Here is a 16,894-nt window from a genome sequence, read left to right on the forward strand (position 1 = left end):
ATGTTAGCATCTCTCACCATCTTATACTGTGCTACTCAGACCTCTATTCTCTCTGTCTCATAATCCTGCACTTCTAATTGCCTACAGTAGCAGCCATTCACTAATACCACATTACTCCCCTCTGAATCCTGATGGATGTTTTGCTTTGGGGTGGCAACAATAGCACTGAGGTTTGGTGTTCATTGACTGGATAGCTGTGTTTGCTAAATCTATGGGGTTGCCTAAGATCGTCCACCTCTCAACTTGCTCCAGGCAGTTGGTGTGACAGTGTTGACACTGTCTATGCCAGAGGAATCAGTCAAGAGCAATCAGCTTCTCTTCATTGCTCCCTCACAGGTGTGGTACCCGTGAAAGGTGCTGCTTGTAGCGCAAACCATGTTGGAGACAGCCCCTCTACTGCAGAGGTTTCTTGGAGTGCAGCCCAGAGCTTTTGGGGTGAGTGCTGGCCCTGCACGTTTGCCAACTTTCTTGTTTGTGCTGCTGCAGTTATAGAAGTTGATTGGCTTCATTTGACTGTGGTCCCTTCATGAATCTCAAAGGAATGTGGAAATGCCCTATTTTGCAGTCACGTTTTCTTACCTGGAAACTCTTCCTCTGGCCTCACGTTTGTGAGAAGGGATTGAGCTACTCGCTAGTGGGAGAAAGCATATACTTCATTATTGTATGTCCTTGAACTCATGTATTGATCCTTTCTTTACATCAAAGCCTCACTGGTAACTGGTCCCTGACACCCATACTCTCTCCAGCTATTATAATCAGTGTCCAGTACTGAACAAGTAACTCTTGCCAGGCTTTCTCTAAAGGCCCATGGTTTCTTCAGTTCACAGTCCCTCAGTACTTGCCCATCTGCTTCTTTCCCTTCCTTCTCAACATTCCCAAGGGTGGAAATTCCTACTCTTAACTATGAGAAATACAGGAACCTTGTGTCCTTTTGTGCCAGCTAACTCCTGCCCCTCACCAAATATGTTCAATTTCACTGTAATCTCTAAGATTGTACCCAATAGAAACATTGCATCCCCCCCCCCCCTTTCAGGGTTCATAACTAAATGAGAAAATGAGTGAGAGTGGACTGTCTTGGGATGTTGAGTTCAATAAACTCTATGTTTTCACCCACATGTGGCTTCTCCAACCAGACTGAGTTCCTATTATGCTTACCTCTCCAGCCCATGAACTCTTTTGTGGGCCACAATAACTATTTGACACAAGGTTTTCATTTCCTCTCCTGTGACACTATGTCCCTAGCCCCAAAACTACTATTATGAACAGAAGGCTTCACGTTTTACTCCTTGGATTATTTTTTCTTTTACAGGCAGTGCTGGTGGTGCTGGGACTACTTCATGTAGCCTTTGGAATCCTCTTTATCCATTATGAATGTTCCTACACAGATGGTGTTGGCATCCACTATTTCTCTGGGATCCTGGTAAGGATATCAGTTTGGAAGCACTGGAAATGCCAAACTTAGTTTTTGTGCCATAAGGATATGGTTAATAGCTCTTGTTGCTTGTTTTATTTGGTTGCTTTGCTGCCCAAGAAGATGGATATGGTAGCTCCTTGTCTCAAGGTGAAGTCAGCAATGGCAGGAGTTTCAACCATCACTGTTTGGTGATGGGATTCCTTCTAGGGTACCACAAGCACCATGAAAGTAGTGTAGTTTACTGCTCCAAGGTACACAGTGGCCTTAGGCCTCTTCCTTAGACAAAGTGACCACTCTAGTTGGGCAAAGGCATCAAAAATGAAGGCCAGGTTACAGAACAAGACCATCCATCTTTTCTACTGTTCCTTTGTAACCGGAGGGGATACTCTAGAGATGAAACAAAAGGTAGCAGAAATCATATTTTTGACATGCAAAATCCACAGCTTAAGGCTTGGATTCTATGAACTAATTCTGTGTGTATTTTATAGAAGCAGCATGTTCCACAACAGAGATATTTGATCAAACATCTGTGGTTTTCTGAGGGCCCTTGCTCAGGTCAATATTTTAGTTGAAATATACTCCACAGAAGCAGAGTGTATCTAAGATGTACAGAACTCATTCATAGGAGCCAAGCCTTTAGTTTATTTACTTTTAGGGTCAATTAGACATATACCACTTTGGTAATTTAGTGCTACCACACTAAAGCCAGCAGAGAGGTTTTTTGTTTTTTTTAAATCAGGTTTATAGAATGATTGAAAATTCCTTCAGCTCTTTATTTTCCTTTTTGTTAGCTGTTCCTGGCAGGCATCATTGCCATTATTGCTGACAGGCATCCTAGCATTGGAATGGTAAGCGGTGAATTTCTCTCTCTTGTTAATATTGGACTGATGAGTCTGGGGTTTCTGAGCTGTCTAAATGTTTGTGTATCTGCCAGGTGAAAGCTTGCCTGGTCTTTCAGATTCAGGCAGCAGCAGTTGCAGTTGTGATCAACTTTCTCTTTGTGAGAGATATCCTTTATTATATGGAGGACTTCTGCACCCTTTCTGACCAGATCAATGGCTGCTCTGTGAGGGACAAGATTCTGGTAAGTCATGGGTGAAGCCCTTTCTTGCCTCTTCTTCATAGCTATAGCCCAGCCATTCCCAACCTTTTTTTGGTCATGGCCCTTTTAGGAGCTCTCAAGTTTGAGGCCTCCCTGCAGTAGGCCTGTGCTAAGAGTGAACTGACTATACTTGACGTACCTCATCTTATATATTCATGCGACATATCTCTAGAATGTACGACCAAGAGACGCATGTGTAGTCATTTTTTCCTTGAATGCATTAATTCAAGCATACACAAAGGAATGGATTATATGATTTTCTTTCCTTGACAAAAGTTGAACTTTCTGGTAATGATGTCATGCATGACGAAAAGGTTATTTCATCGGTTCGGTTGCCAGGGGCTGCCATATACCTTTTGGACTCCCATTTTCATATTTTTCAGTCTATGTCCCTGCTTCAAATGTGCCAGGCCCCTTTAGGGGGCCATATGGCCTCTGTTGAGAATGGCTGCTCTAGCAAATCATTCTGAAGCTTGGCGTTTTGCAGGGAGAGTGGGGAGAGTAGCAACGTGGCAACAAGAGTGTAAGTGTACTTCCTTCATAGAGGATTGGTTTAACTCTGTTTTAGGTTCAAACAAGAAAAAATGTAAAAAGGGATTTCTTAAATGTATTTATGCACAACTTCTATAAGCATGAGCCTACTTCGTCAAAGTTTCTAAATTAGACTGTCTCCTATAAAAATTACTTTTTTGTAAGCAGGAAAGCTAGGTAGTAGCTGGAGATCTGGGATTACAGCTGATCTCCAGGATCTCAATTTGAGACCCTGGAGAGCTGCTGACAGTCTGCATACTGACTCAGGACTGATGGTCTGATTCGGTAGAAGGCTGCTTCAGACGAAAGAGCCCATGTCACATGGAGGAAATGGCCACTTTAGAAGAAGAATTGGTTCTTATATGCCACTTTTCTCTACCCGAAGGAGTCTCCAAGCGGCTTACAGTCGCCTTCCCTTTCCTCTCCCCACAACAGACACCCTGTGATGGAGGTGGGGATGAGAGAGCTCCCTCCGATCAGCTTCATCAGTCCTGTGGCGAGCCCAAGGTCACCCAGCTGGCTGTTTGTGGGGGAGGTGCGGGGAATCAAGCTCGGCTCACCATATTAGAAGCTGTCACTCCTAACCACTACACCAAAATGCATTATATCCCTTTGAAGTCCCTTCCCACCCCAAACTATGCTCTCTTCAGGCTCCATCCCCAAATTCTCCAGTTAGTTTTCAACCTGGTGTTGGCAACCCTAAGAAAAGCACCTGGGTCATGAAACACTTCAGCGCTACTTATGTTGACAATGAGTGTTTTTATTCCCCACTGCCCATTTTAATGTATTAGGATTTTAAAGTCTAATGCAAAATTGATCTAGTGAAGCACTGAACAAAAGTGTTATAATTGTAGGTTGCCACAAGCAATTGGTTTTGTTGGAGAACGTTCATCCCACTACAGGCAGATTCATTCTTGGGCTAGAGAAATAATCCCATAATATTAATCAATACATTTACAGACTTCTGCTGCCCAAACTAGGATTTACTTTGGGTTACCTTTTACTACCCCAAGAAACTTTGGTATTTGGTATACACCCCCAACATCCATTGTTTTATTTATACTTGTGCCAAATAACTCCATTGATGTGGTTTGTTTTTACCAAGTAAAGCTTGAATGGATTTTATAAGGATGTCTCTCCAGTTTCTCTTCTGGCTTGTTCTCTAGCTCTACTGCACTGGGATGCGAGGGATTGCTTTCCTGACTGGGATTGTGGGCATCTGCCTCACTATTTCTCTAGCAGCGTTTGCATGCAGAACAGTCTGTTATCGAAGCTCTGAAGACACTGAGGTAACCACAGGAAACACAAACACACCCAGAGGGAGATTGTTCAATATCATGAAACCAGTAATTACCCAGCTATTATGACAGCCATAGTCTTACACCAGTTGCTGGTACAAAGGGGAGTGTAATAGGTCTGTGAAGACTGGGATGAGAACTCTGGTCGTGCAGCTTCTAGGGCAGCATCAGAACAACTCTTATTGTTGTGTGCATCCTCCTCTCTCCAAAGGATGCAGAGGCTCCCTCCACTCGTCCTGCATCCTCCATCACTATCACTACTGAAACTAATGGGAAATAGCCACCCAGTATAGTACATTAACACACATATTATCCTCAGGGGCAAGCCCAAAACTAAGTTCAAGGCAGCTGGATATAGGTCTAAGAGAATCATATGAGTTCTTTTCTAATTTGACGTTAGTAAATGAAGGGCTTTTTCCTCTCAATTTTATCTAGAGTGATGATGGTGGTTCCTCCCTCCCCCCCCCCCCTTCATCTTGGCCACACAATCAGGCCAAGGTGACGATCAATGTGCAGCCAGTTCAATTACCTTAGAGTTGATGGTGGGTGGGTTAGGAATGTGTTTTCCATCCAGTGGTCAAATGGACAGTGATCCTGAGTTTCCTGCCCACAAGCTTCTTTTTGTTACCTTCAGAAATTTGCTGTTCTCAGTGACACGCTGTGGTCCAAATTTATAGCACCATCTAGGCGAGGCTGTTACAAGCCTATGCAGCAGGAGGCTTGACCTTTGTTTTTTTCCATCAGTCCACTTCTATCAGTTTGATCTGTGAATCCTGTTTCTTAGACTTGCAAATGGTGAGCACAGTAAGGATAGCCTGAAGGCTGCCATTTGACACAATGTCAGCTGGGAATGAATCTCACAGTTACTGGGAATTTAATGTCATTTATGTTATGACCAAGTTAACCCAAAGGACAGTTTTGGCAGATGTGGTATATGTGATGTTGAAGATGGTGAAAGTAAAGGTGATCTCTGTATAAGTCCGGGACATTTAGACACCAGGCAAGCCTGAGCTTGGGATCAATTAGTATTTCCTGCCCTGGAGTTGCAACTGGTGCCATAAAGCTTCTTTGAAGAGTCTTAAAACCCATTCCCCCCTACAAACTGTTCTTACAACATAGGAATAACAATATAGACCTATCTTAAAGGGGTGGCATAAGGACTGCAGCAAAAGTCTGACATAATGGACAGAGTGTCAGACTAATATCTGAGAGACCCAAGTTTGAATTCCTTCTCAGGGATTTCCTTCTCTTTGTTCCACAATCACCAAAACAAAACAACTACCCACTTTGAGGAAGATGGACATTTGTGGCTCTGAGACAAGAGATCTCTGCATAAGCCCTTTTGGGCTGGGGGTGGTGATGGATCTGGTACAATGGAGAAATAAGGAATACAACCAGCAAAGTAGTTCTTTTTCTCCCCAGTGACCTTTGCTTTGGATGCGTGTTCTCTTTTTCTTTTTAGGCTGTTATTGCTCTTGATTAACAAGATGGTGAGATGAATCCAGACTGTCTTCTAAATCACACCAAAGAAATCTCCTTGAGGAACACCTGAGAAAAATTGTGTACAGAGATCCTGACAGTCAGCCATTCGTCCCTCAAGCCTGCTGTTTCATAGCTCTTATTTTTCTGTGTTTTGAGACCAGTAAAGCATGCCAAAATGCATGACACAGAAGCCATTTTCCAGTTACATAAGACACTGTATGCTGTAGTAGTCTGAGCATTGAGCTAGCTCTGTGGCATAGGGCCAGCATCAGCATGCCTTGAGGCAGGTCAGCTGCCGGGGCTTCTAGTGCAGCCCACTGCTGGCACTCCCTCACCCCTGCAGATTCCCTGCTCAACAGCACTTCTCTCCATAGGGCTGCCAACTTCAGGTCACCATGAACAAAAAGAAAGCTGATGAACCAGCTATGTGCAAACCAAAAATCTTCTTTATTCTTAAACAGCAAGCACAGTGCCAAAATGAGATCTGATATTAAACTCGTTTTCAAGGAGAAAGTTATTGATCAGTGGCTTATGTTTCTAAATAAACATATTATTGCATCACAAACTGTTGTCATTTGTTCAAAATGTTTACATCATACATCATGACATATAGTATGTATAAATAACATTTAATAACTCAAATTCCAGTGTTTAATCAAGGTATTCTACAGCAGTCTCAGTGAGTATTTAATTCTACAGGTAAGAACACATTAAATGAACAAGGCATAAAATTATGAAATATCATACCAAAATTGAAAAAGAATAAATTATCAATGGATAGGTCAAAAATGATAACATACCTACAGAGTATCCAGTCAACCACAGGTTCAAATATTTTTAGTGGGGGATCAGTGTGGCCATGGCCTATCTCAAAGGATCTCAATCCTCACCTGCTAGAGCATAGTTTAAGTATCAAATACTCAAGTGACCTGTTTCATGTTTTAAAGGGCCCATTTACAAAAAACAGGACAGTAAGTGGAGCCTCCAGGATCTTGTTTCTGATCCTTGACATATGTGAAAGAATTCTTCCTTTCAATGGATGGGTAGAGATGCCAATATATCGGAGGTCACAAGGACGCATAATACTGAGCATTTTGCCAAGTTGAATCATGCTCCTGAAGAACTGAGGTTCTATGGCTTGGAGAGTATGATACAAGAGGATCAGTACAGAATTGGCATCACATGCAGACTTCTGCAGAGGGAAACGTATTTCATATTTAGTTTTCAGACTGGCATCTAAAGGCCCTAATAGTTCCTGGAATCTGTCCTTTTTTAATGGGCCCTTTAAAACATGAAACAGGTCACTTGAAATAGCAAACCTATTTCAACCATGTAGCATTTCTGAAGCCCCACAAATACTAAGGCTGATTGTTTGACTACCTCAAAAAGTTTCAAACCATGAACACTTTCATTTCCATGCAGCAATTTTACACGCACAAATAAAGTACTCTGCATAAAATAATTTCAATCAACTTTCTTTTTCCAACTTCTTCCCCTTCATTGGTTTATAAATGCTACAGAATTGGACTATGCTGAATTCCAACTCAAAGATTCAAGTGAATTTTTGCTCACTGAGGGGAAAAGGGAAAAAGTGGCCATATTCAAGATGAGATGGAAAAAGTCCCAACTGCTGGAAAACAAAGAGGTGTAACTCCGTGAAAATGATTAGGGGACATGGGTTTCTGTCAACAGAGTAATTAATACAGCAATGATGTACAACCTGGGTTGAGTCTGCATCCACTCCCAGTCCGAATAAATCCCTCCTGTCTACACTGAATTCAATTTTCATTTTGATTTTGGATGCTTTAAATTTTCCCTCTACAACATGCATGATTGATTGACGGTGAACCTACGTTTCTCTTGTGATATCCAGGAGTGGATATAAGCCTTGATATTTGAAAAACCACCACCAGTATAAGTGTAGATTTCTCCTTTTTATGAATTAACTTACTGCTCCGTGCCTCATAGCAAAGCTGTCTTTTCTGATTGGCCAGGGCATCAGTTCAAATACTTCCTGGTTCCCAGTTGCAAGGCTTCCCTCCCTGTTTTAAAGTAGGGTGTCTTGAAATGTTCCTTGTTGCAACATATATGAATATGCCTGCTAAACCTGTAAGAAGGCAGATTTCAAGTGGGCCAATGTTGGTGTTGAAAGTTTCGCTAACTGGCTGACCAAGATGGGGGAAATTGGGACACTTCCTGGAAATATTACTAGGGGATCAGAACAGTCTGAAATTATCTGGCAGAGAAGCAAGAAAACCCAGAGCTCTGAGGTGATGCTATTACCTCAATGCTACATCTTCAACATTGTCTCTGGCATAGGTGAGTGCAAAGGGAAACTGAGAAAAATACCAGCAAAGATAGAACAGAGAACAGTGGGAAGTTCAATACAGGATGTGTAAGCAAAAAATCCCAGGGTATGGTTGGAAGGTACATTTAAAAGATATTTTGTTGAAGCTAAGCAGGGCCATTGCTTAGATGGTAGGTCTCCTGGGGACACCATGTTGAATTCCATCCTAGAAAAAGAAATAGTACATCAATGTAATATATTGATCCATAACATTTTATGGATTGTTATTGGTTATTCTTCCAGGAAAGGGACATTTCAGATTTCTGTAACATATTTTGTATTATTCCTCTTCCAGGGACAGTCAACTGTATTCTAGAATCTGTGAAGGCCTTAATTAATAGCAAGACACTCTGGGGCTGCCATGTCAGGTGCTGGACTCCTGTTACAGAGATTCCTCCAGGGACAGCCCAGAACTTTGGGGGTAAGCATTGGACTCAGAAGGTTTATGACTCTGAACAGAAACAAAGGTGTTCCTTCACTAGTTCATTTTTGCTTACCCACCTCATATACGATCATGGAAGTTGGTGTTAAAATTACTTTATCAGATCTAAATTATTTTACTTTAACAGGCCAGGGCATTCTCTGTTCTTCCTCCACCACTGCTGTATAAGTAGACAATCTTCACTTTGGCTGGGGTCCTGCAGGGCTTACCACTGGTTAGTTGTGAACTAAAAAAAAAATGGGAAAGCCCTGGCCCATGAGATGTGCATGCAAAGAGTATAAGGTTGCCAGGTGATGGCTGGCACCTGACAAGAGATGAGAGGGTAAGGACATGTGTGTGTGTTGAATCGATGGCCTGTTGTCATTTCCAAGGCAAACACAGAAGTGATATTACATTATAGGATTATCGTTTACAGAATACTAGAGTATCATGATGTCACTTCCAGGTTCATCCTGGAAATGATGTAACACCATCTACATGACAGCAATTTTTGCATTTTCCCCTTTTGGCCTACCAAACAGCATTCAGGGATGCTGGCGGGAGGGTTTCCCTGAGACCTGGCAACCTTAAATCATAGAATCCTAGAGGTGGAAGGGATCTCCAGGGTAATCTAGACCAACCCCTGTAGAATGCAGGAAATGGCCAAAAGAGCCAAGCACCTACACAATCCCTTCTATCCACTCACTTACAGTCTAAGTGCTAAGAATTAGCATTTCTGACAGATGACTATTTAGCCTCTGCTTAAAAACTTCCAAAGAAGGAGAACCCACCACCTTCCAAGGAAGCCTGTTCCACTGGGGAACCACTCAGCACAACATCATTTGGAAGTTCCCAATGAAAACAAGGGAAGTGTGTTTCACCTGGAGAAAAATGCCCATGTGAAAGTAGCCCTTGTCATAGAATAATAGAATCTTAGCGTTGGAAGGGACCTCCAGGGTCATCTAGTCCAACCCCCCGCAGACTGCAGGAAATTCACAACTATCTGCCCAACCACAGTCACCCCAATTCCATGCCCAGATGGTGCCCCCCCAAAATCCCTGGTCAGTCTGGTCTAGAGGAAATTCGCATTCTGACCCCAAAGTAGCAATCAACATTTCCCTGGGCATTCAAGAAAGGGCCACAAGAGCCCTTCCTGTCCACCCACTTACAATCTGTCAGCCTAACAAAAATTCCTTTAGCCTAACAAAAATTCTCATCTTCAGGCACTTCTACTTGTGATTGGGCTACTGCAGGTGGCCTTTGGAGTCATCTTCACTATCTCCCCTTGTGTCCGAAGGGATGAGCTGGCAACCCACTTCTATCCAGCTGTATTGGTGAGCAAAAGATTTTTTCCCACTCCAGGCAATCACCCAGTTAAAGAAAGTTCCTCCCACATGCCCTTGCTCTTGGGTGGAGTCTGCACGGAGCTTTTATTCCAATCCCAGGTCAATTCAGTCCCTGCCATCTCCAATGAATGCGATTTCCATTTTGATTTTGTCCAATTTAAATTTTCCCTCTGCAACAAGCATGATTGATCTGGAGTGACCCTACCTTTATCCTGCAATATCCTGGAGTGGTTTTAACCCTCAATATTTGAAGAATTAGATTGAGAAAGCATGACAAAGCATGTGGAGCTCCGGCTGCTTCAAATTTGTTCTTGAACTCTGTGGTTGAGAAGCCCTGATTGGCCAAGGTGACAAGCTTGCCTTAAAGGGGAAGCCTCTAACTTCTCTCAGCAGAAGCTCCCAGAATCCCTAATTTCTATCGGTAGAGATTTCTCTTGGTTTTTTTCCTCCCTCCTCTGCTGTCTCCAATCCTCTCCCCTTCAAGAAAACAAAGAAAGAGGCTCCAGCTGTGCTTGGCTCCCCCCTCCCCTTCTGAACTTCCCTAACCATGTGCAGAACACTTTTCTGTTTCAATGGGGAGGGGGGGAAGGAAGACCTGAGTTCAAATCGATCTAGATTCAGCAGGATCCACAATGGAATAAACAAAGGAAGTTCAAATTCAGCCCTGGAGAGCCAGGTATGATTCCTCACTCTTCTACAAGCAGCCAGCTGGGTGATCTTGGCTAGTCACAGTCCTATAAGAGATGTTCTCACATAGCAGTCCTGTCATAGCTCTCTCAGCCCCACTTACCTCACAGATTGTCTGTTGTGGGATGAGGAAGGAAAAGGTGTTTGTAACCCACTTGGGAACTCCTTTGGGTAGTGAGAAGCGGAGTATACAAACATAGGGCCAATTACAGGCTTTGGTGAAACCTCCAAATGCATATAAGTTTGCATTGATGAGTGTTCTGTGTTCAGTTGTTGGTTTTCAGTAAAAGAGGTATGTTTTTGAAAAGAGCATCTTCAAGTCTTCATTCAACCTACTTTTTAATAAAAACCAACACTACTTCTTCTTCTTAAAGGTACAGAGTTCCACCCTCTTCTCTCCCACACCTACTGTAGAGGGAGAGACATCATTGCCTCTACAACACACTGCAAGTGGGCACAGGGAGTTTGACTATAAAGGTGTAATGGGTTCAAAATCCTGCTCTTAGATGTATTCAGTACTCACAGACTTGTAACTAAAGCTTAGATTGTATGAACATAACCTATGTCTTTGACTGGTGTCTCTCCCAAATCAAAGTTTGAAGGGGCAAAGAAAACAAAGCCACACACCACAACATTCTGTCCCATGTAACGCCTGGTAGCTCTGTGCTGGAATGCAGGCCTCTCTTATAAGACTGACCATGCCCACGTATCAACAGTAAGGTATCAAAATGCCCTCTCTCAGACTTATGCAGTAATTAAGGTCCTAGGGCTACCAGTTCTGGGTTGGGAAATATCTTGAGACTTTGGCGGTGGAACTGGGAATGGGTGAGATTTTGGGTGGGGAGGGACCTCAGTAGAGTATAGTGCTATGGAGTCCACCCCCCAAAGCAGCAAATTTCTTCAGTGAAACTGATCTCCTTAGTCTGGAGATGAGCTATAATTCCAGAGGATCCCCAGTTCCTACCTGGGGACTGGCATCCCTGTTAAGTGCACCAAAATTCAAACTTCTGCATAGTTTCAAAGTACCTTAATCACTCAGGGTATAGGGAATTGTTTGTTTGTTTATTTATTAAGATTTTTATACCATCCTTCCATACAGCATGTCCCCTGTTTCTAGGGACACCCTGTCAAATGTAACTGAAAAAGTTTTCTACTGATGGATTCCAGTCACACAAAGTGGGAATCCATCAGCTACACATTTGGAGAGTGTGATAAGTGCAATTAGTATATCGTGCAAAAAAGGCAGTGCATTGATTTTCCATGTGGGCACAACTTCTGTTCTAGTGAACCAGGATCCTGTAATATCAGGTTTCTCGTTCGGACACATGAAAGAGGTATTAGCATGGAAAATCCATGTGTTACCGAATTCATATGAGACGGCACCCATGCATATCAGGAGCATCACAGGGAACTACATGCTCCTGATCTTAGTCCAACAACCTAACCACTATACTACACTGACTCTCAGTTAACATGTGACATTGGAACAGACCTTTACATTGTTTCAGTGCATGGTTTGCAGTGGCCATGCTAGCCTGCCCATTTTATCATGAGGAGAGAACCAAGATGTATCAGTTATTCTAAATAAATTATGTGATTTTTCCATTTCTTTATTATTTTTTCATTCTTTTCCCCCAGTTGATTTTAGCTGGTATCCTCAGCCTTGCTGCAGACAAAGCCAAAAATCTGGCACTGGTGAGTACGTCAGTAATAATTGTCTTCTCCAGACAAGAAAACCCAGTGGTGTATTATTGCTACAACACAAAAAATGCCACAATATTCACAATATGTGGATGTCGCTTCTCTTTGTAGTTCGTCCAACAAAGGTCCAACTGTAAATCAACCACTAAAAGGTTAAGCATACCTTAAAGTAGGGGTAGTCAAACTGCGGCCCTCCAGATGTCCATGGACTACAATTCCCATGAGCTCCTGCCAGCATTTGCTGGCAGAGGCTCATGGGAATTGTAGTCCATGGACATCTGGAGGGCCGCAGTTTGACTACCCCTGCCTTAAAGGATTTGAGATTATAGTGCCTCATGTTTTATAGGGGTGATCATACCTGTCTGAGTATTCCAACTCAACTAATAAAGGAGAATTAGAGTGATAGTACTTTAACCTACTCTTCTGTTTGTAACCTGTGCCTGAAATTATAGCCTCTTTAATAATAATACTTTGCACCTGTGTAGCACTTTTTGGTGATCTAACCACTGGTGAAAAAGGGAGGAGTGTCCACTTTGACTACCAAGATAGATACAGGTGCGTAGCCAGGTTGGTCTGAAGCAAAAGAAAAAACTTTGAGTTCAGAGGTATCTTTAAGATGAACAAAGTTTAATTCTGGGTATAGGCTTTTGTGTGCATGCACACTCCATCAGAAACATGGAAATAAGATTTCCTCAACCATTACACATAGGTAGGGTAGAATGGGGAGGGGGCTAGTTGCCAGGAAGAGCTAATTACAGTCAAGATGAATCAGTAAGGAATAATTATAGCTCACAAACTTTAAAGCAAACTTTAAACCTGTGAATAGCGGCAAATTAGCATACAGGTAATAAAAGGCCCCCATTCATCTTTAAAGTTAAACTACAACTTTGTGGGGCCTTGCAAAGAAAGAAGGAATTTCACCTCCATATGGTTTTGCTAACACAAACACACATCTACTCCACAAACTCTCTCACTAGCTCTTTAAAGAGAACAAGATAGATGTTCATCTTTTAAAAATGATTTAATTTCCTGATTTAGGTATTTCTAGACTGCTTTTCTCCTGGGGAAATCAAAACAACCTACTACTGAATTTCCAAACCGAATTAAACAATATAATTCAAATAACTGAAAGGAATGTATCCTGGCCAGGTTCTGCTTCACTAGGTTGGTTATTGTAGGCCTCCAGGCTGCAAGCCACCAGCTAAGAGTCAAGGTCCAAGAGTCTCTTCAGCTCATGCTTGTACCCGTAGATGTTGTACATCTGGCAATATATTAGCAAGACTGTGTGGAGATGAAGGGGTTAAACTCCATCTGTGTTGGCTGAAAGTAATAAGCTCTGTTTCACCTGCTCAGACCTTTTGTGCATGGTTGTTTTCATGCGCTTTCACCTTCATGTCTGTTGGGCATTCTTTTTCATTCTGCATTTTCCCTCCCTTTCATTGTGCATATCCATCGGGCTTTCTTTTTTGTTCTGCATTGATTCTCCTCCCTTCAACATTCAGTTTACTTTCTGGTAGCTGTTTCCCCATGTTTTCTGAGAGTGGTTTTGTGGTGGTTTTTCCCCTTGCTACACTTCCAAGGTGAAGGTAAATCAAAAGCATACATAGTCCATCAGATTTTGTCCTTTTCTAGCCTCTGAGAGGCTACTCACATAGAGGTTGTTTCTCCCATTTTGCAACTTCCACCATTCTCCCCCTTATTAGAATATTTGGGTTGGCAGATTGATCAAGGTACAGAACAGAACAGAACAGACATCTACATGCTTGTGTGTGCTGAGACAAAGTAACTAATGGAAACTCTTTATCTTTGATAACTAATATGAGTTCTTTATTGTAGGGAACTCCATTCTAGATAGAGCATTCTAATCTAGTATAATTAGCTAGGATGGATATGCAGAAGTCTATGTCCTGCCCCCATGGTGCCAAGATAGAGTGATCTGGCAGAATGTGGAGAGGAGGTGTCAAAGCCAGAAGGAATAAAGTTTCCCTTAAAGCAGCAATCTACACATCAAAAGTATAGCTGCAGAGCAGTAGAAAGCAAGGATGCTCAAAGGTCCTGGCCTACCTTACTCTATGTAGTCCCCCTCTGAAGGCTAAGGCTAAGAGATAGTGTAAAGACCTTCACTTCCAACACCCTCTTCATCAGTGCTTACTTTCCCCATTGCATAAAGGGTTTTTTAAAAAGTGGGATGAGTTTAGCAATATAAGTTTATTGCTAAACTTCGAAAAAATATTCATAGAGTGGCAATCCTGCTGGGCAGCCTGGTATAGACTGCACTGGGACCCAGTCCTGTGATGAGATTGCTCCCTGAAGACTCAGCTAGAGGCCTGTATTGAAACTGGGTTGCCCAGCAGAGCCTGAAAGGAGCCTGTCCTGCAGAGAGAACTCCCCTCACAGGCTTGGCTGGGTCTGTCTGTGTGTTCGTGTATAAATGTAAATAGTTTGGTTGCGTTTCTTTGTGTTCACGTTCATTCGAGGGGGATTTTAATAGAAAGCACTTAGTTGATGCTACTGTGCAGTTGCAATATGGCAATTGCATAACTTAAAATAAACCTTTGGACACCACCCCCTATACATCACAAATGAGGTTCCCACCCACAGATAAGTAAAATGGTGGGTTTTGGCTATAGCAGCAAAATAAATACTCAGGAGGGTGGAAATGTGTGTACAGCAGGCACAGAAATTCAAAGTCATGCTTAAAGGCTTGACCGTTCAGATTTTCTGCTGCAAGCTATTCGTGCATAATAGGCCTCAGTGTGAATGGACAAACAGGATCCAGCAAGGCTCAGTAGTCCTGATGTTGGGGAAGTCAGAAAGGCAATAGGGTCTGATCTCCATTATAATGGTCAAAGATTATTTTTCCTTAGATGGTAACAGAATATTACTTAAGGGTGCAATCAGTGGTACCTTTACAAATTTGAACAGATGTAGATGTACTGTGTACATCCCTTGTGACAGATCATCACCACAGTGTGGCAGTGTTGCCCCAGTCATCCCTTGCCACTTGGGAGGGGGTAGCATTATCACAAGTATCCTTCGTCTGCGAGACGGGGAAGTCCTAATAAACATTTATTAGTTGCCTTTCTCCTCAAGGAGGCTTATGATATACACCAAACACATAAAATAGAATATATAAAAAACATTTTTAAAGACGTAAAATCACAATTTAGGACTCCTAGTAACTTAATCAAATCTGCTCCTAAATAAAACCAACTTCAAGTGCCTCATAAAGACTGAAAGTGGGGGGGGGGGGCAGGTACACCATCCTGGCAAGGCTCTTTGGCAAAGGTGGGGCTGCCACTGAAAGGCCCTTACCCATGTGTCCATCCAATGAGCTTCTTTGATGAAACATTCAGGATGGCCTCTCCCTGTGATTTTAATTCCCAGTCCAAGCCATGTAGGGTCAAAAACAACAGCCTGTCTCGGAAGAACGGTCTAGAAATATAACAAAATAAATAAATCTTGAAGTTGGCTTAGTAGACAGTGTAATTGCTGATGTATTTGGGTCACATGTCCACAATAGCTGGCCCCAAACAGCAGTCTAGCTGCAGCATTCTGCACTAGACTCATCTTCTGAGCACTCTTAAAGGCCAGATCTCCCCCACCCTCCAAATTGGATACTTGTGGAGAAGGTGAACGAAGGTTACTGGATGCAGGTTGTGAAACTGCTGGTAATTTGGGGATGGAGCCTACAGGACAGGGAGCTGAGTGGGGTACAAAGCCACAGAGTCTCCCTCAAAGCATCCATTTTTTCCAGCGGAACTGATCTCTGTAGCCTGGAGATAAGCTGTAATTCCAGGAGATCCCCAGGTCCCACCTAGAGACTGACACCCCCAACCCAAGTGGTTGAGTGAGGGTACAGCAACAATGTGATCATCCCAATTGCAACTGTGACAGCATTAGCATTTCTCTTGCAGGTGAAAGCCTGCCTTGTCATCTATGCCATCTGTGCAGTGGTGGTGGCTGTGGTCAACATTTTCTACTTGATAGATTTAGTGTATGCTCCAAATCTCCGGAACATCAGACGTCCTATCACTGATGCTTATTCTCAAAGCCTCCATAAAGTTTCGGTGAGTTCTTCCTGGTATGAGAGTCTTGTTGCCTGCATGATGATCACTCCGGAACAGCCCCTCCTGAATGCTTTTTGATGCTTAGGAAGTGCACTTACCAAGAAAGCACTGGCCTTCTTTTCTATTTGAGCCAGATCTGACAGACACAATGTGCATTCAAAATTCTTCATCATAGCCTAAGTTCTTCAAGAAGAAAATCCAAATATTCTCGGGGTTCCTTGGGAAAGAAAGAATGACTGTTAAGTTTAAGTGATGCCAATTCACTTTCTAGGGATGCCAGCCTCCAGGTGGGACTTTGGGATCTCCTGGAGTTACAGCTCATCTCCAGCCCACAGAGATCAATTCCCCTAGAGAAAATGGTTGCTTGGGAGGTGGACTGCATGGCATTATATCCTACTGAAGTCCCTCCCCTCCCACATATCCCCAGCTTTTGACTCTACTAGCCTAGAAACTGAAGTAAACAAGCCTTGAATTCAGTTATGAACTTCCCTGAGA

At 42.7% G+C, this 16,894-nt stretch overlaps 2 protein-coding genes across 2 annotated transcripts; both read left to right on the top strand.

The window, feature by feature from the left end:
• The first annotated feature begins 331 nt into the window (after positions 1 to 331).
• Positions 332 to 6,304, top strand: LOC143828732 (membrane-spanning 4-domains subfamily A member 4A-like). The gene is made up of 6 exons (XM_077318982.1): positions 332 to 435; positions 1,310 to 1,420; positions 2,206 to 2,262; positions 2,349 to 2,498; positions 4,214 to 4,336; positions 5,808 to 6,304. Exons 1-6 carry the CDS (start codon positions 376 to 378, stop codon positions 5,826 to 5,828), a joined length of 522 nt encoding a protein of 173 aa, XP_077175097.1. The 5' UTR covers positions 332 to 375; the 3' UTR covers positions 5,829 to 6,304.
• A 1,766-nt stretch (positions 6,305 to 8,070) lies between these two features.
• Positions 8,071 to 16,541, top strand: LOC143828733 (uncharacterized). The gene is made up of 5 exons (XM_077318983.1): positions 8,071 to 8,146; positions 8,470 to 8,595; positions 9,819 to 9,929; positions 12,267 to 12,323; positions 16,247 to 16,541. The coding sequence occupies exons 2-5, from the start codon at positions 8,536 to 8,538 to the stop codon at positions 16,475 to 16,477; spliced, it is 459 nt and encodes a 152-aa protein (XP_077175098.1). The 5' UTR covers positions 8,071 to 8,146; positions 8,470 to 8,535; the 3' UTR covers positions 16,478 to 16,541.
• Positions 16,542 to 16,894: the final 353 nt, after the last annotated feature.

The sequence above is a fragment of the Paroedura picta genome, chromosome 2, assembly GCF_049243985.1.
Source record: "Paroedura picta isolate Pp20150507F chromosome 2, Ppicta_v3.0, whole genome shotgun sequence".
Lineage (NCBI taxonomy): Eukaryota > Metazoa > Chordata > Lepidosauria > Squamata > Gekkonidae > Paroedura > Paroedura picta.

Excerpts from the sequence above, each read along its gene's own strand:
- LOC143828733 (XM_077318983.1), top strand. The coding sequence starts at position 8,536 with ATGTCAGGTGCTGGACTCCTGTTACAGAGATTCCTCCAGGGACAGCCC. Across the intron at positions 8,596-9,818 it reads GACAGCCCAGAACTTTGGGG|GCACTTCTACTTGTGATTGG; the intron begins GTAAGCATTGGA and ends TCTCATCTTCAG. Across the intron at positions 9,930-12,266 it reads ACTTCTATCCAGCTGTATTG|TTGATTTTAGCTGGTATCCT; the intron begins GTGAGCAAAAGA and ends CTTTTCCCCCAG.
- LOC143828732 (XM_077318982.1), top strand. The coding sequence starts at position 376 with ATGTTGGAGACAGCCCCTCTACTGCAGAGGTTTCTTGGAGTGCAGCCC. Across the intron at positions 1,421-2,205 it reads ACTATTTCTCTGGGATCCTG|CTGTTCCTGGCAGGCATCAT; the intron begins GTAAGGATATCA and ends CCTTTTTGTTAG. Across the intron at positions 4,337-5,807 it reads GAAGCTCTGAAGACACTGAG|GCTGTTATTGCTCTTGATTA; the intron begins GTAACCACAGGA and ends TTTTCTTTTTAG.